The sequence below is a fragment of the Citrus sinensis genome, chromosome 5 (genome assembly GCF_022201045.2).
Source record: "Citrus sinensis cultivar Valencia sweet orange chromosome 5, DVS_A1.0, whole genome shotgun sequence".
In the NCBI taxonomy this organism is placed as follows: Eukaryota; Viridiplantae; Streptophyta; class Magnoliopsida; order Sapindales; family Rutaceae; genus Citrus; species Citrus sinensis.
Genome location: NC_068560.1, coordinates 11654292 through 11679851, shown reverse-complemented (window position 1 = coordinate 11679851; position 25560 = coordinate 11654292). Strand labels below are relative to the sequence as shown.

At 34.2% G+C, this 25560-nt stretch overlaps 2 protein-coding genes and 1 non-coding gene across 3 annotated transcripts; 1 reads left to right on the top strand and 2 right to left on the bottom strand.

Annotated features, from left to right (window-relative positions):
- Positions 1-1357: 1357 nt before the first annotated feature.
- On the bottom strand, positions 1358-24268 carry LOC127902248 (uncharacterized; the record flags this gene model as incomplete). Its single annotated transcript, XM_052441087.1, has 5 exons — positions 24032-24268; positions 3365-3448; positions 2443-2638; positions 1885-2241; positions 1358-1638 (listed from the first exon to the last, which is right to left on the bottom strand). Coding segments are annotated over exons 1-5 (1155 nt in total), but the record flags the coding sequence as incomplete, so codon positions are not given.
- On the top strand, positions 5607-5710 carry LOC127902886 (small nucleolar RNA R71). Its single transcript, XR_008055522.1, has one exon. It is a non-coding gene; the product is annotated as a small nucleolar RNA R71 (small nucleolar RNA).
- Positions 24269-24410: 142 nt separating the features above from the next.
- On the bottom strand, positions 24411-24962 carry LOC102609628 (uncharacterized). The gene has a single exon (XM_052441086.1). It carries the CDS (start codon positions 24960-24962, stop codon positions 24411-24413), a length of 552 nt encoding a protein of 183 aa, XP_052297046.1.
- Between the last annotated feature and the right edge of the window lie 598 nt (positions 24963-25560).

The following is a 25560-nucleotide window of genomic DNA, read 5'->3' as shown; positions in this document are numbered from 1 at the left end:
TTTATTGCAACTCATTCTGGCACACTTATGACAAGCAACAGAAATTCTTCGAGCTCGTCGTTTTCTTGCATAATTTCCTTTACCACAACCAGGCATGTATGCAATAAATTTTGGAGGTAACTCACCTGCCGATCGTACTTTCGCTTCGATTAACCAACGGATGTCAGCAGGTATGTTATTCCTCATGAGTAATCGCATGCGTTCGGACCGAGCTTTATAGATCGTAAGGAGGGCATTCTGAGGAAGTGAAGGGAATCGCTTGTGAAGTTTCGCTAGAATCTCGTTTCTGTCCATACCTTCGCCTCAGAATATCAGTTATTATGGGAAACTGAAGTAACCGACTTGATTGTCACGGAGTACCGTTATCCGCCACTTCACCGGGGTAACAAACTAAAGCACACAAACAGAAAAACAAATTAAAACACACAAAGAAAATTAAAATCATCCTCTTATTGAATTTACCTCAAGCTCCAACTGGATGTCGTAAACACTTCTCTCAATGTCTCTGAGTTGGCGTTCTAAACCCTCAACATAGGCTACTAACTCTGGTGGTTGTAGAGCCCAAATGCGTTGTGTTTTACAAAATTGAATCTGCCTTTTGAGATGAGTTTTGACACGTTGAAGTGGTTTAAGAATGTTCAGGAGGAACGGTCTAAGTATGAGACTCATGATTAAAAATGATAAGAGAAAACTTAATGGTAAAATAAACACACTTATGCAAAAATAATTTCAATTTGCAAAAGAATAATAATAAAAAAAAAGAAAGAAAAATCAAATCAACGAAAAGAAAAAAAAATCAATTCAAATTTGGTGGGTCACTCAAATTTATTTCGGTGTCTTCTTCATGTGGTTGGTACTCTAGATATGGCTTTAATCTTTGACCATTAACTTTAAACGTGACACCGTTCTTTGGGTCCTTAATTTCAATTGCCCCATGTGGAAAAACAGTATGAACAATAAATGAGCCAGACCAACGAGAGCGTAACTTACCTGGGAATAGGTGCAAGCGAGAATTGAATAAAAGCACTTTCTGACCTGGAGTGAACGATTTTCTCATAATTTGCTTATCATGGAAGACTTTCATTCTTTGCTTGTAAATCTTGGCATTTTCGTATGCATCATTGCGAATTTCTTCAAGTTCTGCCAGCTGTAATCTTCTTTCTGAGCTGGCTTGCTGCATGTCAAAATTGAATTTCTTGATGGCCCAATACGCACGATGCTCGAGTTCCACAGGTAGGTGACAAGCTTTTCCATACACTAGCCTGTAGGGTGACATCTCAATCGGGGTCTTGAAAGCCGTTCTATATGCCCATAAGGCATCATCAAGTCTTAATGACCAATCTTTTCTGTCCGGCCTCACCGTCTTTTCTAATATGTGCTTTATTTCTCGATTGGAGATCTCAACTTGGCCACTGGTTTGCGGATGATACGGGGTCGCCACTTTGTGTGTGATTGAATACTTTGTCAAAAGAGCTTTGAATGCTTTGTTACAAAAGTGGGCACCACCATCACTAATTATTGCTCGAGGGAATCCAAAGCGTGAAACAATGTTGCTTTTCAAAAATGCTATCACCACCTTGTGATCATTGGTCCTACATGGAATTGCTTCCACCCATTTTGATACGTAGTCAACAGCAACCAATATGTATTGATGGCCAAAAGATGGGGGAAAGGGTCTCATGAAGTCGATACCCCATACGTCAAAAATTTCAACCACTAAAATTGGATTTAATGGCATCATGTTCCTTCGTGTAATGCTCCCCATTCGTTGACACCTATCACATGAAGAACAGAAAGTGTAAGCATCTCGAAATATAGTTGGCCAATAGAAACCACATTGCAAAACTTTAGTAGCTGTTTTCTTAGCACTGAAATGGCCTCCACAAGCTTGTTCATGGCAGAATGAAAGGATATTCTGAATTTCATTTTCTGGGACACATCGTCTAACAATTTGATCAGCACAATACTTGAACAAATACGGGTCATCCCAAAAGAAATTCTTTATCTCTGCAAAGAATTTAGCCTTATCTTGCTTGGTCCAATGCTCTGGAAGTTGACCTGTAACAAGATAATTCACGATGTCAGCATACCACGGTAATACTTCCACATTCATCAATTGTTCATCAGGGAATGACTCATTTAATGGTAATGGCTCTGTAGTTGTGTCAAAATGGAGACGAGAGAGGTGGTCCGCCACAACATTTTCTGTCCCTTTCTTATCTTTGAATTCCAAGTCAAATTCCTGCAAAAGTAACACCCAACGAATTAGTCTGGCTTTTGCATCTTTCTTTGTGAGAAGATATTTAAGAGCAGCATGATCCGTGAATATAATTATTTTACAACCAATGAGATATGATCGAAAATTTTCCAATGCAAACACTACTGCTAGCATTTCTTTTTCAGTAGTTGAATAGTTCAACTGTGCATCATTTAATGTCATACTAGCATAGTAAATAACGTGGGGAATTCGATCAACTCTTTGTCCTAATACTGCTCCTACTGCATAATCAGATGCATCACACATTAGCTCAAATGGTAAGCTCCAGTTTGGGGCCTGAATGATGGGTGATGATGTCAACAACTGTTTTAATTTTTCAAACGTCATAAGACATGAATCATTAAAGATAAAAGGTACATCCTTAGCAAGTAAATTGCATAAGGGTCTAGAAACTTTGCTAAAATCTTTAATGAAACGTCTATAGAAACCAGTATGCCCAAGGAAATATCTTACTTCTCTGACTGTTTTGGGTGGAGGAAGATTAGAAATGAGATCCACCTTGGCTTTGTCAACCTCAATACCTTTGCTCGAAATGATGTGACCGAGAACAATACCTTGTTTTACCATAAAATGACACTTCTCCCAATTTAAGACTAAGTTCTTCTCGATACATCTCTGCAGAACTAGCGTTAGATGATGTAAACATTGATCAAACGAGTTACCAAAAACAGAAAAGTCATCCTTAAAGACTTCAAGGAATCGTTCAACCATATCAGAAAAAATGCTTAACATGCATCGTTGAAATGTAGCAGGTGCATTGCATAATCCAAATGGCATTCTCCTATACGCAAATGTGCCAAAAGGGCAAGTGAAAGTAGTTTTCTCCTGATCTTTTGGTGCTATGGGGATCTGATTGTATCCTGAGTAGCCATCTAAAAAGCAATAAAATTCATGACCTGCTAATCTATCAAGCATTTGATCAATAAATGGTAAAGGAAAATGGTCTTTACGTGTGACAGAATTCAACTTCCTATAATCAATGCATACACGCCATCCTGTAGTCACTCTAGTGGGTATCAATTCATTATCGGCATTGGTAACTACAGTAACTCCTGACTTTTTGGGGACAACTTGTACAAGACTGACCCATGAACTATCAGAAATTGGGTAAATGATACCTGCTTCTAATAGCTTAAGGACTTCTGTTCTAACAACTTCTTTCATATTAGGATTTAACTGACGTTGCATTTCCCTAGTAGATTTAGCATTTTCATCAAGGTGAATGTAATGCATGCAGTCTACTGGGTTTATACCTTTTATGTCCGCTATGGTCCATCCTAATGCTGCTTTGTGCTCTTTTAAAACATCCAACAACTTACCTTTTTGTTCGTCATTTAGGGATGATGAAATGATTACCGGCAGAGTACTTTCTTCTCCCAAAAATGCATATTCCAATGTTTTGGGCAATGGTTTGAGCTCGAGTTTCGGTGGTGATTCTGATGATGGGATGAGTTTTTTCTCTGATGGTGCTAGTTGCTCAACTCTTGACTTCCATTTATTAGTGTCCATGGATGGTGCTGAGTCAAGTAGGGCGTTGACCTCATCGACCGATCTGTCAATATCAAAATCCAAACCAAAGTGAGTTAAACATGTTTGTAAAGGATCATCACTAAGGTTTGAAAGAAAAGTGTTATCAACTATTGTTTCAATTAAATCCACATCAACAATTCCATCATCTGCACTGTGAGGTTGTTTGGCAATGTTGAAGATGTTCAGCTCCATAGTCATGTTGCTGAAAGACAACTGCATATTTCCAGTCCTGCATTGAATGTGAGCATCCGCAGTTGCCAAGAAAGGTCGGCCTAGAATAATGGGGATGTGCTTCCTCGAATCCTGTATTGGTTGAGTGTCAATTACAATAAAATCAACAGGAAAATAAAACTTGTCTACCTGGATAAGCACGTCCTCCACAATACCACGAGGTATTTTCGTGGACCGATCTGCAAGCTGTAACACCACTGGAGTTGGGTGTAATTCTCCCAATCCAAGTTTCACGAATACAGAGTAAGGCAAAAGATTTACACTAGCTCCTAAATCCAACAAAGCATTCTCAATTGTGTGGTTCCCTATGCTACATGAGATAGTGGGGGAGCCTGGGTCTTTGCATTTTAAAGGAATTTTATGTTGGAGTATAGAACTAACGTTTTCTGTTAAAAATGCCTTCTTTTGAACATGCATATTTCTCTTTTTAGTACAAAGGTCTTTAAGAAACTTGGCATAAGATGGAACTTGTTTAATAGCATCAAGCAAAGGGATGTTAACACTTACCTGTTTGAAGATTTCAAGAATCTCACCTGTGGATTTTCCCTTTTTTCCTTTCGCTAACCTCTGAGGAAATGGAGCTTTCGGAACATATTCTCGTGAGTTGTTTTCGTCTTTCTCCTCTGGTGATGAGTCATCAATATTCACAGGTACAATTTGATTTTCTTTTGTCACCGGCATCTCCACTTTGTTGTCGACTTCTTTTCCTTTTCGTAAGGTCATGACGGCTTTGACCTCTCCATGTTGTTGTGGTGAACTGGTACTTGCTTCATGTACTCCTTTAGGATTAGGCACTGGTTGACTTGGAAACTTACCTTTCTCAACGGTCATTGCCAAGGTCTGAACTGAAGAAGCAAGTTGTCCCACCATCTTCTCGAGGCTTGAAACTGATTGGGCTTGTGAGTTGAAGCCCGCTCTCAATTCATTTCGTAGTCCATCAATGGTGCGGTTCTGTTGCTCAATCGTAGAGTGAGTAAGATTCTTGAGATTCTGGAATGAATCCTCCCATGGTCTAGGTTGAGAGTAGTTCTGGTTCTGATTGTATGGTCTAAATGGGGGCTGGGAGGCTTGAGGAATTTGCGGAATTGGTTGCATTGGTGGAGCTGGAGCTGCTGGTCCATTCTGTTGGAATCCTTGAGACCATGAAAAATTGGGGTGGTCTCTCCATCCAGGATTATATGTGTTGGAGTATGGGTTGTAATTCGATGGTTTTCTTATTACACCTATGGCATTGGCTTGATCTGAGTATGAGTCATGGTCATGTGATTCTGTTGATTTAGCAGTCGATAACGATGCTATTTGTCGAGCAAGACCTTCAACCATCTCCTTAACTTCTTTGATTCCTGAAGTTGATTCGCCAATTTGAACCTCATTCACTCCTTTAATTCTTCTAGTAGTCCTGAGTGATCGACTCCGTTGTTGGGAATTATCTGCTTGTCGCTGGAAGAATTCCCAAATTTCTGATGCACTTTTTGACATTAGCTCTCCTCCACTAGTTGCCATTAGCCATTCTTGAACATTCGGTAGTAATCCCTCCAAAAAGTATTGACATTGGTGCCATTTCTCGTACCCATGATGTGGACACTTCAAGAGTAGTCCATTGAATCGCTCCCATGTTTCGAAAAATTGCTCGTCCTCTCTCTGGGTAAACTCCGAGATTTCCCTGCGAATAGCATTGGTTTTATGCACTGGGAAATATTTATTCAAAACTTTAGTTACCATTTGTTCCCATGATGAAATGCTATTGGCAGGCAATGTATTAAGCCATGAACGAGCTCTATCCTTTAAAGAAAATGAGAATAATCTGAGTTTAACATCATCATCTGAAAAATTTTCATATTTAAAAGTTTGACAAATGGCATGAAAATCATTCAGATGATTATATGGGTCCTCATTTTCTAGGCCATAAAATGTGGGGAGACAATTTAGCACACTAGGTTTTAATTCAAAGCTCCTAGCAGCTACATTTGGGTATCTTATACATGATGTGCTCAAATTTGCTAAAGGACTGAAATAATCCTTAAATGGCCTCTCCTGTGGTTGCAAATCCATTTTATTTTTTACTTGTTTGTGTGTGCGAAGTGTTTTCTCAAGTTCAAGGTCTATAGGTTCAAGATTGGGTAATAATGACCTTCGACCATGCATGCAAAAAAAATAAAAAATAAAGATGGGAACAAAATAAATAAAAATAAAGAAGAGGGAGAAATTACGATACTAACCTTATTGCGCTATTACAAACTTTCTATAAAAATACACAAAAACAAATACGTAAAATAAATTAACTAAAAAGAGTTAGTAAGATAAACAAAAATTACAAAGAAAAAAAAAATAACTTGAAAATTAAATTACAGAAATTTAAAGAAGAGAAAAAGAAAAGAAATTACTAACCTCTAAATGCGGATTCACTTTTTTTTCTTTTTCTTTTTTTTTAATAATAATAAAAATACAAGAAAACAAATAAAAGAAATTATTCAAAAAAAAATTAATTCTATGAATTAAAATTACTTACCTCCCCGGCAACGGCGCCAAAAACTTGTTGTGCAAATTTTAATGTACTCGCAAGCGCACGAATCTATTGTAGTATAGACTAATGGTGACGAGTGTCGATCCCACGAGGAGGTGGATTTTAATTATATATAGAATTAATTTTGTAAATGGGTAGTTGGATTTATGGTGGAAATGATTTGGAATATGCTAATAATTAAATTAAAATGGCGAGAATAAATCTTAAAATTGGAATTGCAATTGAGAGAATAATTTGAAGAGAAAATCTATTAAATTGACGTACTTAGGTATCTGGATCCGTATCAACATGCATCATGGGCTAAATAATCCGTATTAATGCCAATTAAATCATGAGGGGGGAATCCACACCTCATGAACCACGCTCTAATCAATATGGTGCTAAGGGCTTATCGTGCCAAATAATAATAACCTTATACTAGAGAGCCGGTGAAACCAAGGCGGTACTAGACAAGATTAGTATTATTTGTCGACGAGAAGTCAAAACATCCACAAAAACTAGAGGGGAAGAGAAAATAAATTTACCAAATTAAGCCCATGACACATGTTGAGACTTCACCTTCAACCCAAGCTTGAAAGAAAATTAGCCACTCATAATTGAACTAGGGGCAAAATGGGAATTTATTAAAATATGAAGAAAATACAAGATGGAGAGGGAATTACAGAAAACAGAGTCCAAAAATGGATTCAGAGATATCAAATTAGGGGGGGGAGGCCCCCTTTTTATAGATACATGGAGTAAATCATGGCCATCGGATTAAAAACAGTTTGGACGCTCAGGATTGCGCCACGTCATCAGTCAACAGTCCACGGTTTGACCACGCGGATGAACAGTAACACGGTTTGACCCGACTTTGAACAGTAACGCGGTTTGACCCGGATGAACAGTAACGCGGTTTGGTTGAAAATAATCCTGTGTGATGCATGCACCGTACGCGAGATTTTTCGTCCACTGATATGCTGCCACGTCACCATCAACAGTACATAAGAATTTTAGTCCAACAGGATCGTGACACCTCATCAGTCAATGCCACATCATCGGTCAATGCCACGTCATCATCCGTCTATGTGAACAGTGTTGTGAACAGTAACGTATACAGTACCGTACACGTGAATAGTACCGTACATGTGAATAGTGCCATTTTTCCTTTTATGCTCCTCCTAAGGTTTTCGACCGTCCTGAGTTCAAAAGTGATGTCCGTTTTGCCGTCTGATCTCTCCTTTATTGTGAAATGACTATAATGCCTCTAAAATACATAAAATACTTAATTAAAATAAAACACATGTAATTAAATCACAAGAAGGTTAAATACATAAAAGTAAGGGTTGTTAGTAAGACTTAAAATGTAAAATGACGGTTTTCTCCTTTATAAATATGCATTTTCTAACACTCAACAGGCAGCGACTGTTCATGCATTTCCGACGCCGATTTGACCATCACCGCCACGCCGGGAAGCCTCGAAACGACGCCCTCCGCCAGCCGCAAACGTCCGCAAGCTTCCAGCCTCCGCGCGCAAGATTCCAGCCTCCGCGCGCTTGCTGCTGGCCTCGCTCGCGTGCGTGCTGCTGGCAGCGTTGCTTCCAGCTGCAGCACATGCAGCGCGCGCTGCTGGCCTTGCTGGCCGTGCGTGCCGCTGGCCATTGCTGGCCGCGCGCGCTGCTGCAGCGTGCCCTGGTTTGTTGCCGCTGTCAGAATTTCCGGCCTCCATCGCTTTGATCTGCCATCCGTGATTGATTTACAAATTTCCTAGGCCAATTTTGGCTTACAAAAATTCTATAACGGTAAAATAAATCAAGAGGGAAACATGGTGATAAAAAACCACCCCTCTTGTTACAGATCCAAAAGAAAAATACAACGAAAAATCTAACCATGAATTAAGACAAACTATAACATGCTTTATTCATATATTAAATAAATAATAGATATCTGAATAAATTGTACCACTCTAATACATAAATTTCAAGAATGATTTCATACAATATTCTTATATATTAATATGAGATGGCTCTGATACCAATTGTTGGGAAAAATCAGGTTTTTAAATTTTTATAAAACCTTTTGAAGATCGCTCTCATATAATATATAAGAATTCGTATTCTAGAAATCGTACCTTGAAAATCCGAGTTGGCTTTTTCCGCTGAAGTGATTTAGGCTCCTAGATCACGATCCACCACCACCACTCCTGTTAGATCACGATCCGTCACCACCACGCTTGTTAGATCACGAACTGTCACCAATGATCTTCCAGGTTATGACTCAGGTTCGATCTGCACTTGACGTGTGGGCGCCGTTATCACTACCAAAGCAACTAGCACGAGAAAATTTTTCTCTCAACAATAGAGAGAAAAATCTTATTCTCCGATTTGTATAAAGTGGCTTCTTTTTTCTTTAGAGAAAATAAGCCTTATATATCTCCCTTTAGTGAAAACCCTAGGCTCCAAATAATGCCCTAAATAAAACTGACGTTATTTTCTTTTTCAATAAGGGACCCACCTTGTAAAATAACATAAGGCCCCTTATACAAAAGCTAATTAAATGGAGCCTCCCACTAAATGATATATTTAGGCTTTTGACCCAAATAGCTAGTTATCTTACTTATTAGTCCAGTAGTGGTGCAGTCAATTAAATGAGCTAACCCGGGGATCATTTGGGAACATACAATAGTGGCTACAATAATTAGGCCTGTAATTAAACTAGCCCAATTATTTAATTCCAAATCTACTCCACTAAAAGATTGGAACTGACTTCCATAATTGTATGCTCGAATAATAATTCGTCCCAAGCCACATTGATTTCTTTACTGCACAATCCTTTGTACCACATCGTTAATTAAATTGATATCTCAACTGTCCAATCAATTTAATAACATCTTATTCCTTGATCCTTACTGGTTTTCTCTAATAATCATTTTCAACATACTAAATATGTTGACACACTCTGGCCAGAGAATTCTATGATCAAGTGTCGAAAACCCATCAAGAGATGTGTTGTACAAATTCTATATTGTTAATCCATAACTCCAATACTCATAATTGCTCCCACCAAGATACCGGGTAATCTTGACCATAAGGATGTGTCGTGCCCATTGGTAACTCAAATGGAATAACAATTACAATCATGAAATCATAATTAACTCAAGATTAAGATTACAGTAAAATCAACGCCTATGAGATTTAATAAGTCTGACAGTTATTACAAAGTTAATTAAATCTCATATGTGATCCTGTTCAATGTAGTCGTACTACATCAATAAATTCATACATGATTAAGACAAAGCATTCAATGAATTTATTACAGTCTATACCTAAATAAAGTGCCCAACTTTATTTATCAACTGCGAACTAAATTTATTTAATCATAAGATAACTTGTATTTATGTCTTCTGTGAATCCACATGGTGATCACATAAATACATATAATATGATTAAATGGACTTTAATACAAGTATTAATGCAATTAAGATATTTGAATAAAATACCTCATTTATTTTATTAATCAGAAAAATAGTTTATTACAATTAAATAAACACATATGCTTTTAAAGAGCATATTTTCCCAACAAAACCGATATCAGATTTAAGTATTTTTGCCAGAATGGATGGAACCAAAATTCTATGGGATCTTCAGTTCATGCAGAAGTGGTCGAATGCTCTCGGCAATCAAGCAAATAGAAGCTTGTTTGATTGGTTGTTCTTCATGTGAAATTCTACCTAATGGCTATCCTTGTAGTTGGTTGGTTTAAATTCTTCTCGTTTCTTTGAATTTTTTATTTATAATGTCTTGTATACGAAATTCAGAATTTCGGATGATGATAATCTTTATTCAAAACATATTAGGTAACATGTGGCATTTTATGTTCTTGCAGGGCCATTTCTTGATATGGCAGCAGCATTCTTGATCATGGCATCACAAGCAAATGCTTTTGATTTGCTTAGTTTGCTTGTTCTTTCTGATATTTTTTGGCATTGTGGGATATTGTTTCTCTTTTAATTTTCTGTTTTTGTTGTTATGGGATTTGGAGACAGTGTACATGTATGAAGATGACGTAACCAAGTGCTTTTGATAAATTCCTCTGGTCGGTTACTTCACTAACCATTAATGAGCAAACCCTCCCATTAATGAGTAAACTCTTCTACATAATTAAAATAGGGGAAAAGGCCACCAATATCCCTAAGGTCTGCTTAAACAGTTACACGGATCTTTTTTTGACTATTATATCCTTAATTACAACAACCCAATAATTGACTTTAAATAAATTTCTACAATAAATACAAATTAAACTTAAAATAATTTAATATATGAAATAAGATAAAATTTATAAAATGTTTTGAACATTAGACAAGTTATTTTAACATTATTAGTCTGTTACATTCTTTAATAATAATAAAATTTATTTGACATATTCATAATATTAAAATAATTATACTTAACATTCACAATAATTTATATTATTTTATTTACAAAATCTTTTTAATTATGTCTATATTAGTATAAATCTTAAAGTCAATTTTTGGATTAATAGATTTTAATTAATAAAATCCATTGGGATAGACTAATAATAACTTAATATTAAAAATAATTTTCATTATATATGCTATTTTATTAATTATAATTATTGTAATATTTTATTTTTATCATATGAGATTTTTTTTTATTTTTATCTTATTACCATACTTATATTTACTTGGGTTGTTATAATCAAAGGGTATAATAGTCATTTATGAAATAAAAAGAGCCTTTGTAACCATTGCTGAAACTAAGGGGGTCTGTGTGATCATTTAAGTAAATCTTGGAAGTGTGGGTGACTTTTCCCTTAAAATAATTTCAATTTTATGTCTACAAAAGTAAATAACTCTCAAATATATTATTTGATAATCACAAAAACAACAATTCACTCCAATAAATCTCATAGCAAATACACAATGTATATTGCAAGTCTTTTTAGGACTATTTCAAAGAGAAAATATGAAGGACATATAATTGAATTTTATCTATGATAAAGAACTCTAACGAAATTCATATACGTATTGCAGTACCCGTTACAAATTCATTTGTTTCTTCTTTTCCTTTGATCAATAGCTAATTACACCCTAGATATTTCATTTGATTTTAGTTAATTTTCTATAGAGTTATGTTGTGGGTAAAAGTTTTGGTACATGAAATCAGTAGGTGAAGAGAATTTTTCAAAAGCATACATCAAAGTAATGCTCAAAGTGACGAAATCAATATAAATATTGATTGTCTCAAGTTAGATTATACAAAGATGAAATAATGCTAATCTAGTAAATTCAATCATAATAATTTGATTTCCATTATATTAATTATAATTATGTCCAATCATGCTATTTTAATAAAGAACACTCAAGCATTTATATAGGTTCAGCTTATGAAGTTAATTACAAAACAATCTCTGACAAAGCCTATGAAAAGATCATATTATAAGTCCAAAGTTAGGCTTCCCGATCAAGCAACTATCAATCCAATTGTGTATTGTGTTATCGTTGAGCTCTTATGTCAATTATGGCCAAATAGTGCTTTGGCCGACAATGAGATATATGCAAACATAAGAGTTGCGAATGAGGTATGTACTGTTTTTATGTGACAAGCTATGTACTTTGTTTTTATGGTCATTCTCTTTGTAGTTTTCGGACAAACTATGATGTGAATTTCAATCTAACGGGTATCTGAATCCTTTTAGTTAGTTGGGATTGTTGATTTATATATTGTTATCAGGAGAAAAAATTATGCATGCATGCAAAACTAAAGTGCAGCATAGGGCAGGGAGCATGCATGGTAAAATGGAACATGGAGCAGGAAGCATGCAAATTAAAATGGAGCATGGAGCCGTAAGCATGCAAATTAAAGTGGAGCATGGAGCAGGAAGCATACATAGCAAAATGGAGCATAGAGCACGAAGCATGCAAATTAAAGTGGAGCATGGAGTAAGGAGTATGCATAGTAAAATAGAGTATGGAGCAGGAAGCATGCAAAATAAAATGAAGCAGTGAGCATGCATGGTAAAATAGAGCATGGAGCAGGAAGCATACAAATTAAAGTAAAGCATGGAGGAGCATGCAAAGTAAAGTGATTGCAAATCTATAAAGAAAAATCAGGAAACTTGGAAACCCAATTTAAAAAGGAGATAAGCATAGAATTCAGATAAAACTCTAATTAAGTGTTAAAACCGATAAAAACAAGGAGTTATCCACGACTTAGGATACTGAAAAATTATATTATAAATTGAGAGCCCTTGAATGCTTTATAAAGGCACAAGAAAATTCATGAGAAAAGGTAGATGTAATTCTCATTGTATAGTGAAAGTTACTCTTTCTACTTCCGTGGATATAGGCCAAGTACTGAACCACGTAAATTTTGTGGTTCTTAAATCGTCTCGTTTATTTAATTTTCTAGTTGACCAAAAATCAACGTCAATAGATTGGTGTTGTTTGTGGGGACGATTTAATTAGTCGCAATTCAAGTCAAACACCACCAAATCGTGAGTCAATGAAGCCAACGTGGCCATCGCAGCCACAGATTACTGCAGGTCCCAAGACCCCAAGGAGGTAGTGTAGCAACGTTGGCCTGCAACCGCCGCTTGCTCAGCAAGTGGCCGACTTGACACAAAACATTAATATGATGCTCTAATACATAGAGAACCAAAGGAATCGTGGTCCTGCCCCAATAGTTGAAGAACAACAGCTACAACATCATGGTTAACAACATGGTCATGATGGAGAAAAATCTCGAGCAGGCTCATAAGTTAGGAGCCATGCAAGCCATGCTAATCATGAAAGTCGTGATCGTTCACAAGTACTGAATTCTAGAGACCTGCATGAAAGGCTGAATGAGAGACGTGAATTCAAAGGGCATGAGGAAGTCAAATCTAGTGCTAACTTAGCGGGCTTGGAAGCAGAGTTAAAAAAACTCAAGAAGAGGATGGATGATATTGAGAAAGTTCCGACTGGACTACATTTGGAAAAGGTAGAACCTCTTTTTACTATGGATATATTGGACACGCCACTTCCTCCAAAATTCAAGATGTATAATATTCAGAGTTTATAATGATGACAATCTTGATGATCATGGCATCACAAGCAAGTGCTTTGATGCTATATACAATATCACATTTCTTTTACATAGTGTTCCTAATGACATAAGAACCTTTTGAGATGCTAAAACAAACCCCTCTGATAATCCCAAAAGGAGTTGATCGTCATCAAACTCTAGTCCTGGCAAGAGCAAAATGGAAAGAAACACCACCAGCATAGGTAATCACACTCGACATTCTAGGGATAAAGAAAGATAACGTGAAGATTGAAGTTGAAGAGAATAGGGTACTAAGAATGCGTGGGGAAAGGAAGAGCAGTGATTATAACGAGGAAGTTGAAGGAGAGAAATGACACAGATCTTAGAAAACAAATGACAAGTTTTAGAGGTAGTTTATGATGCCAATGAGTGCTAACTTGGAACATATTAAGGCTCATTTAGAAAATGGGTTTTAAGGATCACAGTGCCAAAGTTTGCTGAAGAGAAGAAGAGGCATCCTAAGGTTATTAACATTGATTAAGAGTCTGGTAATTCTCCTGGTGAAGATATTAAGGCCACCAAGGCTCGAATGTAATTAATGAAATAAACTGGCCAATGTAAGAACATATTATGCTTGAAGATTCTAGAGTTATTGAAGAGATATTGACTGTTCAAGATCCAACCATTGAAGTAAGTAAAACTAAAGAGTTTATCCAAGATTTCAAAGTTGAAGATTTAGCATGGAAAAGCAATCTTTACTAGCTTCATCATTGAAAGAAAAGAATGTCGCAAAAGCTTCTCTTGAAGTGATTTCAAATGAGCTTGATTGATCTAATGAGAAGGTGCTATTTATTCTTGATATGAGTTTTTTATCTAATGATATGGCTAAAGTTATGCAAGAATCTCATGTTGAAGAGACAATAATTCTTGAGGAAGATGATAAAGTTGATATGGCTTTACCAGTTGAAGTTGAATCTAAGCAAATTGTTATTAAAGAAAATCTTTTTGCATTTATTGATATGGTTATGCCTACCTACATTAAAGATAAGAAAGTTTTACTCCTAGAAGACTTGTTCAAAAGGAGAAATTGAACAGAGATTGCATTGAGTAAAATTTGGAGAAGCACAAAATTCATTTGAGCATTGTTTGTTCATGGAAATCTTCATCTTCTCAAAATATCAGTAACAAGTTCAAGAAACAAATGAAGTATGGGCATTTCGAGTTTCAAGGAAGATTGATGTGAAAGGCTACAATTTCTAGCTCCAAGATTAATTGCTACTCCACTTTAAGTTTCAGCCACTAAATAATCTTTTGTTTTTAGTATAACTCAAGGACGAGGTTTTTTTTTTAAAAGAGGAGCAGACCGATGTAGGAAGCATAGAGGGTATAGTACATTAGAAACTACAATATTTGAATCAATTTAGTATTTAGCATTTTATTGAGATTTATCTTGTTTTATTAAGCTTATTTAGGTAATGTTTGTAATTGTAGTTTAATTAGGATTTGCTTTATATTTTCTTGTTCAAGTCATAATCCTTTTCTTATAAAGAGTCATAAGTCTATTAGAAATACGATAATCCTAACAAGCATAAATAGCCTTGTTATGCTTATTTCATTATACAATATTTTCATTAATAATATTTTAGATTATTCCATTTCGGTTTATCTTTGTCGTTAATTCAACATTTTTTTCTCTTTGACGACTATTTTTTTCTCTTTGACGACTATTTTTTTCTTGAATTTTTAGAACTACACTAGAACTGTTGGGATTTTGTGCTATTTAAACCATATTGATTTATTTATAAAAACATTCTTTGATTAATAAAATACTTGAGATATCTTTCAGATATTCTAATTACATAAGTATTTTGAATAAGGTCCGTTTAATTGTATTATATGTATTTATGTGATCATCATATAGATTCATAGATGACATAAATACAAATTATCTTATGATTAAATAAATTGAGTTTGCAGTTGATAAATAGAGTTGGGAACTCTATTTATATTTGGACTGTAGTAAATTTATTGAATGATTTGTTTTAATCGTGTATGAACTTACTGATGTAATTTGATTACATTCAGTTGGATCACATATGAGATTCAAGAAGGAGATTATTGCAGATCAAGGCATACTTTGTGAAAGGTTGGATCATTAACATAGGTTAAACTAATCATAGATTTTAGGAATTGTGGTTAAAATGATGTGCATAAACTGAATGAGTGACAAACAAGTATAACTTTTTATTTTAGATCAACAAAATTCACCTCTAAATAGACCACTTATGTTAGTGACATGGTGTCAAAAAAAAAAAGTATAAAAGGGACAAGTAATGCAGGTATAGAGTAGATGATTCAATTGAAGTACACTACTATATTGTGACTTTAACTATGAATATTAAGAATGATTTTGTTTAGTCATTAGTCTAGCATGCAAGTAAATCAATATTTAATTTGATTATTGTTCCCTATACAGAAATTAAATCTGAAGCGCCTTCGTGATTTGGTTAATTTGTTGTGGCTGATTTAAATTGCAAGATATATTGTACAATTGGTGTAATTTTGCATGGCATATTACTAAGGCAAGATTTTAGCCTCCCCCCCCCCCCCTTCATCTACCTAGTTCACAGTTTATAATTTTGTACTCTCTCATATATTATTATCTTATTTATTCATATACAGAATTCCCATGAAAACATTCAGGATCGACGGTGGAAGGCTAACTAAGAATTGAATTGTACTAATTGTTATTGCTGATTTAGGCATTGCTTTTGGTGTTGAAAATGATTTGACGCTCAAAGTGTAGAGTGAATTTAGATAAATATATAGCTTCATGAACATGATCTTATTTCTTTATATAAGGCTGAGCGTACCTCCCCCTGATTGTTGTCAAATAAGGATATTTGACACAAGCATATTTGATACTTTTTAACTGTCAAATATATCCTTATTTGATAGTTTTTAATTGTCAATTATTTCATTTTTTTCGTGTATAGTGAATTTAGGAGTGGCAAAATGATCAGCCTAAGTTTTGGCCTAATTGACTTGATATATGGCCCAATTAAATTCAGGTCAGGGTTCGGGCCCTACCTAACCCGACCAAACCCATTCTAAAGTTAAAAAAAAAATTTGATTTTATTCGTATAACTTTATAAGACATGGCTTCGATTTATGTTTATTTTATTATTTATATAATTATATGACTAAGACGTTAGTAATTTGTATGATTAAGTTAAATTTTAATATATATGAGAGGTTATGTCCTTTTTTAAAAAATTTGAATTACTTAAATATAAAAAATCTAAAAAAGAAATTATAAACTTTGATCTTGGACAAAAGCCCGCCGCCCGACCTTGACCCGATCAGGTCGGGCTGACCCATTGCCATCCGTAAGTGAATTGGTGTCCTGCTAAGTTTTATCCTAACGTGTTGTGGGTTGACCCGATTTGGAACGTTTGCTAACGTGCCAGGTCAGGTTTAATTATAATATAACAGGTAGTAACGGGCATATATTCCCTAAACTGAAAATAAAACTCAAGCGAACTGAATATGACTTTGAACCTTCAAAACGGACTGAGATCGAATTCATAATTCGGATTGGATAATTATTTTTTTTTCATTTTCGATCGAAAGTGAGTGGACGATAAATAAATTCCCTATATCTAGAGTCTGAGCCAAAAAGAAAACTTATAATTTAAATTCACTACCATAAAAATAAGAGAAAAAGGACTAAGATGAGTAATTACTAGGGCAGAGCTCTAATGTCTTTGATGGGATCAATCCAGTGTGTTTGTTCTTCCATTATGCATGGACAGATAATTATGGAAAGAGTGGAAATTGATTTAGGATATTACACTGTACAGCTGCGTATTGGGTGTAACATCCAGCAAATTTTATTTCAAACTTCAAGACTTTATTTAGGTAAATGTTCGTTTTTGATGAAGAATGCTAATTGTTCTTCTACTTTTCAGCTATTTCATATCATTAAAATTTGTTTGAATTTTAAGTTTTATTATATGAAAATAATATTTTACTTTTAAAAAGTTAAATTTATCAGTTATTGGGTAGTTTTTGAAAATATAAATACTAACTGGTTAATTTATTCAAACTTAAGGACTATAGGGGAGTTACCCCACACTTCGATTAATGCTCTTAATCTTGGTACTTCATAAATTTATGAATTATGGTCCCATTCGGATTGAGGTTAAAATGCTAAAAGATACTTATTTCGTAAGTTTTTCTCTTTTGACAATATTTCTAAAGTAAGTAGGGGGTTGTTAAAATAAGTAGTTTATTAAATAAGTCACCCAAACTTTTTTTTCAAGCTACTATTATAAACTTGAGGTTTTAATAAAAAGACAATTATGTATTATTTTTTCATAAAACCTAATAAATAAATTATAACCTTAAATATCATATAACCATAACTACAATACCGTATAGTCTATACATATTCACCAATATGAAAGTTTTGATCTTATAAGTTAATATATTCGTTTATTACCTTTACTTTTTTTTTTCAATCATAAGAATCAATAAGACTAGCATATGATTGTTTAAATTTTCTTGATGAGCAATGAATAATTTTCATATGAAAGCTAACCATGAATTCAAATAGAATTTCATTACCACGGTTGAAAAAATTATTAAACTAATTGTAAAATAAAACTCACATTATATACATGCTTTGTTTTTCAAACTCACAACATTCGGCAACTTATTTCTTCTACATAGTAGAAGCATCTTATTTTATTAGTTACTGCAATCTCAAACTGACTCTATAATTTATTACTTGGGGAAGTGTAAATCAATCAATGATAATATTGAAAGTTACAAATGTATGTTAACTGATTATATTTTCTAAAATATACAACAACAGCAATAATAAAATATTTATCCACTTCGTAAATGAAATTATTACCATAAAGAGTGTGTGATCTATGGTGTGACCCATGTTGGCAGAAAACATAAAACTAGAGAACGCACAACATAATTTTTACACTCCTCTATTTTCATAGAACATAAAATGGACTAACAAAAACAATTCAGAAAAGGCAATCGCTAAGTAGGAGCGGAGCAAGCAATTGTGTACCATTAATGTTTCTAACCCTTAAGTGTTATTTAATTAGGCTTATTATAACCGTTGGAACAAAAACGGGTTGAATGTGACGGTTATAATGGTAAAAAGTGGACTACCAGACAAGGTACCAAACGCGCTCCAACAGCGGTTCTAGCCCCCACAAAAGCATTGTGGGGGCTAAATGTTCTTAATATGTAAAAATCATTCTCCCTTGCGAAATGCGAGTGGAGGATGGACATCCCTCCTCTGTGAGAGGTTATTTGTCTGGGCATGTACTTCACAGAATTCAATGTAATAATGTAAGTCCCAATCATGTATATCTGATTGTAATTATCAGTGTAATATATCTGCTATAATAGCAGTTGTTGTAAATATCTGTGTAATGCAGTAATCTGATGTTTAATTAGTATTAAAAAAAAAAAGGCGCTCCAACAGAACCTTCTATTTTTCCTTGTTTTATTGTTCTTTAGCTACGAAGTTATAAATGATTTAAAGTTACACAATCAAATAAAAGAGTTCAGTTCGATAATTTCATCCATTTCAGTTCGCATAACTCGTTATAAATACATACGTAGTTATATTCCACAAATTTAAAATAAGGATAAAAAAGAAGAAGAAAGATTACAAAAATACAAGAAAAAGAAATAATGAAATGAATTTCCTCCCCAAGTACCCACCAGTTCCAGCTACGCCGCAGTGGAAATGCCCGACAGCCAATCGCTTACATAGTTGGGAGGAAATTAAGTTACCATCACAGTAATTAAAAAAAAAAAATGTAACAACAATACTGTTATAGCATAGAGAAATGAACATATATATATGGCATTGTCATCATCATGGAAGACTTTCTCTTATGATATTAACTCATGTAATTAAACTAGAAGTTTAAGAGTATTTAGTGTTTTAAAAGAAGGGAAAAATTAAAGATAGATAGAAAAGTATGTACGACAATGATTAAGTTGGATTTTGTTTCTACATACTATTTCAATAAATTAATTTCCACCGAAAAAAGTTTTTTAAAATTTTAAATCCTTTAAATTATCACATATATCTTGTATGTTCACTACAATCGTGCAGGTCCTGAACATCATTTTTAGTTGTTGGCACATAGATAATTAAAATATAACTATTCATATTAGAAAAGCTATTAACCAGCAACACAAATAAAGAAGTAACACAAGATAAAAAAATAAAATGAGAGAACAATATATTACAGAGTGATTTTATTCATTCCAAATGTGTGTACAAAACGAAAAGATGAGCTCTCCTTTTATAGTTACATAATCACTCCATGAAATTAATGGAAAAATTATGGATCATAATTCCTTGTGAGATAGGGAAGCTACAGGTTGTGGGGAGACTAAGAGATATATTTTATGAACATCCACATTTATTTTAATAAATTCATAACACTCCCTCTTGTATGTTTATTACAAAGAATATACCTCATTAAAACCTTTACAAAAAAAAATCATTAAGGAAAAAAAATTAGTAAAGGAAAAATAGTACATTATTCATTGATATCTTGAATAATTTTGGAGATATAGAGTTGCCACATTAAAACCTTACTAGGAAAAACCCTATGGGATAAAAACCTAGTGAGGAAAAAGAGTACAATAAATAAAATTTCTTCCAAAATAAATTATTTTCCCCAATAAGTATACTCCCCCTCATCTTGACATAGATTCTTCAAGATTTGGAGAAAAAGCTTTGAGCTGACGCATCCCAATTTTGTGTACCAACTTTTTTAATGTCGCCGTTGGTAGAAATTTTGTAAATAAATCTGCAAGATTATCACTTGAGCATATTTGCTGAATATCTATATCACAATTCTTTTGAAATTCATGTGTATAAAAGAATTTAGGTGAAATACGCTTGGTCCTATCACCTTTTATATAACCACCTTTAATTTGAGCAATGCATGCTGCATTATTCTCATTTAATATTGTGGGGTTATTTTTAATTGATGACAATCCACATGTTTCTCAAATATGTTATATCATTCATCTTAACCAAATGCACTCATGACTTGCTTCATGAATAACAAGTATTTCTAAATGATTTGAAGATGTTTCAACCATTGTTTGTTTCATTGATCGCCATCATACAGTACTATTACCAGAGGTAAATAAATAACCCGTTTGAGATCGGACTTTATGTGGATCAGATAGATATCCAACATCTGCATATCCAATTAGTAGTGACTTTAATCAATTTGAATAAAATAATCCCTTGTCAATTGTTCCACGGAGATAGCAAAATACATGCTTTACACCATTCCAATGCCTACAGTTGGTGCAAAACTATATCTTGCTAATAAATTAACTGAAAATCTAATATAAGGTCGATTACAATTTGCAAGATACACGAGTGCATCAATTTCACTTAAATATGGTACTTCAGGACCAAGAATTGCTTCGCCATCTTCTTTAGGACGAAATAGATCTTTTTCTACATCAAGTGATCGTACCACCGTTGGAGTGCTTAATGGATGGGCTTCATCCATATAAAAATGCTTCAAAACTTTTTTAGTGTATGTTAACTGATATAAGAGTATTCCAGTTGGCAAATACTCAATCTATAAGCCAATAAAGAATTTCATTTTTCCAAGATCTTTCATTTCAAACAAGCTGTTTTCGAAAGCTCTTCAGGAATTCCAATAAGATTTAAATCATCAACTTATACTGCAACTATTGCAAATCCAATTTCAGATTTTTTAATAAAAACACAAGGACAAATTGGATTATTTACACGTCCTTCTTTCAATAAATAGTTTGCTTAGGCGATTGTACCACATATGCCTAGACTGTTTTAATCCATACAAGGATCATTGTAGTTTTAAAGAATATAAACTACGAAGTTTTAATTTGTTTGCTTTTGGCATTTTAAAACCTTCGGAAAATTTCATATAAATATTTGTATCAATAGAACCATATAGATATGCAGTCACAATATCCATAAGACACATATCAAGCCCTTCAGAGGCTACGAGACTAACTATATCAAGCCCTTCAGAGGCTACGAGACTAACTAGAAATCAAAATGTAATTGCATCCATAATAGGAGAATATGTCTCCTCATAATCAATGCCCGGTCTTTGAGAAAAACCTTGTGCAACTAACCTTACTTTATAGCTCACAATTTCATTTCTCTCATTTCGTTTTCGAACGAATACCCACTTATAACCAACAGGTTTGACATCTTCAGGTGTCAAGACTACTGAACCATTTTGTGTATGAGTGTGTGCAACAAAATACTCAACGTCAATTCCAATAGACATACAATAATCATTAAATGACCAGCATTATCAAGTCTAATTTTTTTAATAGGAAAATCAGGAAATTGTGCTCTTAATCTAATGATTTGAGCAAGAAATTTAGCAAATGCAACACCACAACTGGAAAGTAGAGAGACATGTGACGATCTAGTTGATGCATCTATTAAAACCAAGAAATAACGAAATGGTCCACAACTTGGATATATAAGGCCATATATATCCCCTTGGATTCTTTCTAAAAATTTAGGAGATTTAAGACTTACTTTCATTAGAAATGACTGAATTATTAATTTGCCTTGAGAACAAGCCGCACATAGACTTTGAGTTGGCAAAAAAATCTTCTGGTTCTTTAATCGATGTCCATATGAATTTTTTATAATATGACGCATCATGATTGATCCAGGATGCTCCAGTCGATCATGCCAAAGTTTAAAAATCTTTGGATCAGAGAACTTCTGGTTCATTGTAAAATTTATCTCTATGTTCTTATATTTGTATGATACAACCCAGAAGAAAGAAAAGGTAGTTTCCAATACATGCTTCTAGCATGAAATAGTTGATGTAATATAAAGAAATTCAGAATTACCTTCACTAGATGTTTCAATGTGGTATCCATTTTGACGAATATCCTTGAAACTAAGTAGATTTCTACTGGATCTACTGGAGTATAAAACATCATTTATTTGTAATTTTGCACCATTTGGTAACATGATATTAGCTCTTCTGGAGCCTTCAATTAAATTAGTAGAACCACAAAACATTAGCCTTAGCTAATATTAAATTATGGAAATATTTTTTATTTCGTAGAATTGTGTGTTGTCGCATTATTCACCAAGTGATTATTCAAATTCATTATATATCTTCACGCACAAATATAAAATAAGTCAATTGACCATGAAGAATATTCAGGTAGTATAAAGAAAACATTATAGAAAATGTTTTTATTAAAGAAATTGAAAAGTTACACACCAATTTATCATAAAAACACACAAAAACAATAAATACTCTTTCAACATACACTTAAACACACCATAGCTATAAAGAAACACATCAAGCTTTAAAAAATAATAGCAGAGCTGGACATGCATGCATCTGTACAAGGGGGCTGTTCCATGCACAATACCTTCTAAAATTCCCACATGAAAATAATCATTTAGCTACAGATTATGCAAATGCACAAGTGACGTTGACATGCAAGAAAAGGCTTGCTACTTGTAGATAATCGTGTAAAACGTGTGTAAAATTATTTTAACGCTAAACTTTTTAGATTGATGAATCAATTTAAATTTGCAGACACATCATATGATTGCTTTGCAACTGCCAGGCAAGATCTGCAAATTATGCTCATCAATGCTTTTAAATATGATTGTCACGTAATAGAATACAAGATTCCGATACTTGGCCGTTGCATGTTTTTCTATATAATAGGAAAATGAAATTCGATCTAACAGAGAGACAAGTAGCACGTTTTTTTACCACTCAAAAGCCTTCGAGATCTAAGTCTACCATGTGAAGATCATCAACAGTTGCTTATGTTGATCTTCTTTGATCTGTACACAACTGGAATCTTGACGATTCCGTGTACACATATGCAGATGATTCGTGCAAATCAACAGACAGCGAGAGCATTTTGCGTTACCTAATGGGTGTGAAGATTGAGTCTACCATGCATGTGAATCTCCTTAATTGGTATTATTCTATCATCTACCAAGAGACAAGTGGGATCTTGACAACTTAATTTATGATGTCTAATTTTTGAATTGCTTTGAAGTCCTTGTTGTTGGCAGTATGTGTGTAAAACTTGATCCATAGGTTTTACAATAAGATTAATTCTTTTGCTCTAAATTTAAAATTTAACCCATTTATATGTTGAATCATTCATTCGCTCCTGAGATTAAAAAGATGATAGTAAATAAAAAATTAAATAAAAAAATTGAAGATATTCGGGAATATATCACATAATACTTTGTGTTTGTATTGAAAATTATATGATTGGACTGATGTACTAGTGTAATTCTCATTTACAAGTATGAATTAGGCAAAAAAAATTTGTAATCTAATTGTTGAGGATGTTGAGAAGGGAGACTCGAGCTTTGATCAAACGCCTATACAATGATTCGAGTCCTTCTTCAAGATCTTGAATGCTGGACTCCAATTCTTTAAGCTGGTTTTGCAAGCAAAAGATGTTACCAGATCTAATAGTCTTGTGACCAATGAGTGCAGCATCCACCTTGTCAAACTCATTAATGTCTTTTTCGTCTTCTTCGCATGCTATTCTTTTGGGGCGGATTAGCTTTGAAACCAATGAGAAGCCGCTTAACATTGATCCAGTCCTTGGCCCTCAGATAAGGGACAGTAAGGATTCAAATGCAGTGATGGTGACCCCTTCAACCTCTTTCAACATGCTAACACGTTCCTCATTGATCGAAGCCGACCTTTTATTTTCCATGCCCAGTCCTTGGCCCTCAGATAAGGGACAGTAAGGATTCAAATGCAGTGATGGTGACCCCTTCAACCTCTTTCAACATGCTAACACGTTCCTCATTGATCGAAGCCGACCTTTTATTTTCCATGCCTTTCAAATTCCACAAGGCCTTATGGATTGTCTTTTTCACTGCCTTCCTAGAGGCTAAGTACTTCTTAATCTCAATTTTAAGCTCAGTTTCGTCGCCCTTTCGTCTGCGCAAAACTGATTGAAGTCCTTGTACGGATTCCTTAGATTGCAGCAATGCATTCTGAGCAATGCTGCAAGTATCCAAGATCCTCAAAGATCCATTCAACAGCTCATCAACCAATTTCCTGTTATTGCCTTGTGATAAAGCTTGTTGAATGAGGGGCAGTTGAAAGATTTTATCAACACAATCATGTAAATCTTGAAGGCCATTTGCGTTATGGCCTATAGTTGAAGCAGCTTGAGAGTCTGACCGTAATCTGCTCAAAGTCTCTTCAACTTCTGAAGTGAATGGGTGTGATTGAGTCGGTAAACTGTTTGATCGAACATGGTAGAAGGCTGCCATTTTTTCTCTTGCTGTGAATGAGAAAGCTACAAGTTGAACTGGTATTGCCCTCATTTGGTTACCATATGCACATTATATATATCAACAGATGAGGGGGACAAGAGGAATCTTATCTTCTAAAAATATCAATTAGCAACATGATTTCGATCTTGATCTAAACATTATATCATCTATTTTTATGCATTGTCTCCTCCCCTAGGTGGTCAGTTAATATTGATCTGTAAAATTACTGCCTCTGCAACAATATACAAAAATTGTTCCTGTAGAAAGAACAAGATTCTGTAACGCTCGTGCATTCTTGTAGTTTATTAATTTAATGAAGAAATGAAATTAAAATAAAGGGCTATGCTCAAGATTATCATGTTATGCTAATTAAAAAGAATGCATGAACACTAGTCATTATATAAAGATCTTGTATTATAATTTATGTATCAGATGCATGCATAGACATTATCTCCTAGAGAAGCACAGAACCAGCTGGATCGATAAGAGGCTTCACCTTCGTATATAATTGAAAAAAAGATGAATGGCACGGAAAATTAATTAATTAGTATCAATCTTGCTCAATTTTAATTTATGGAAAGAATTGGCAGCGTGT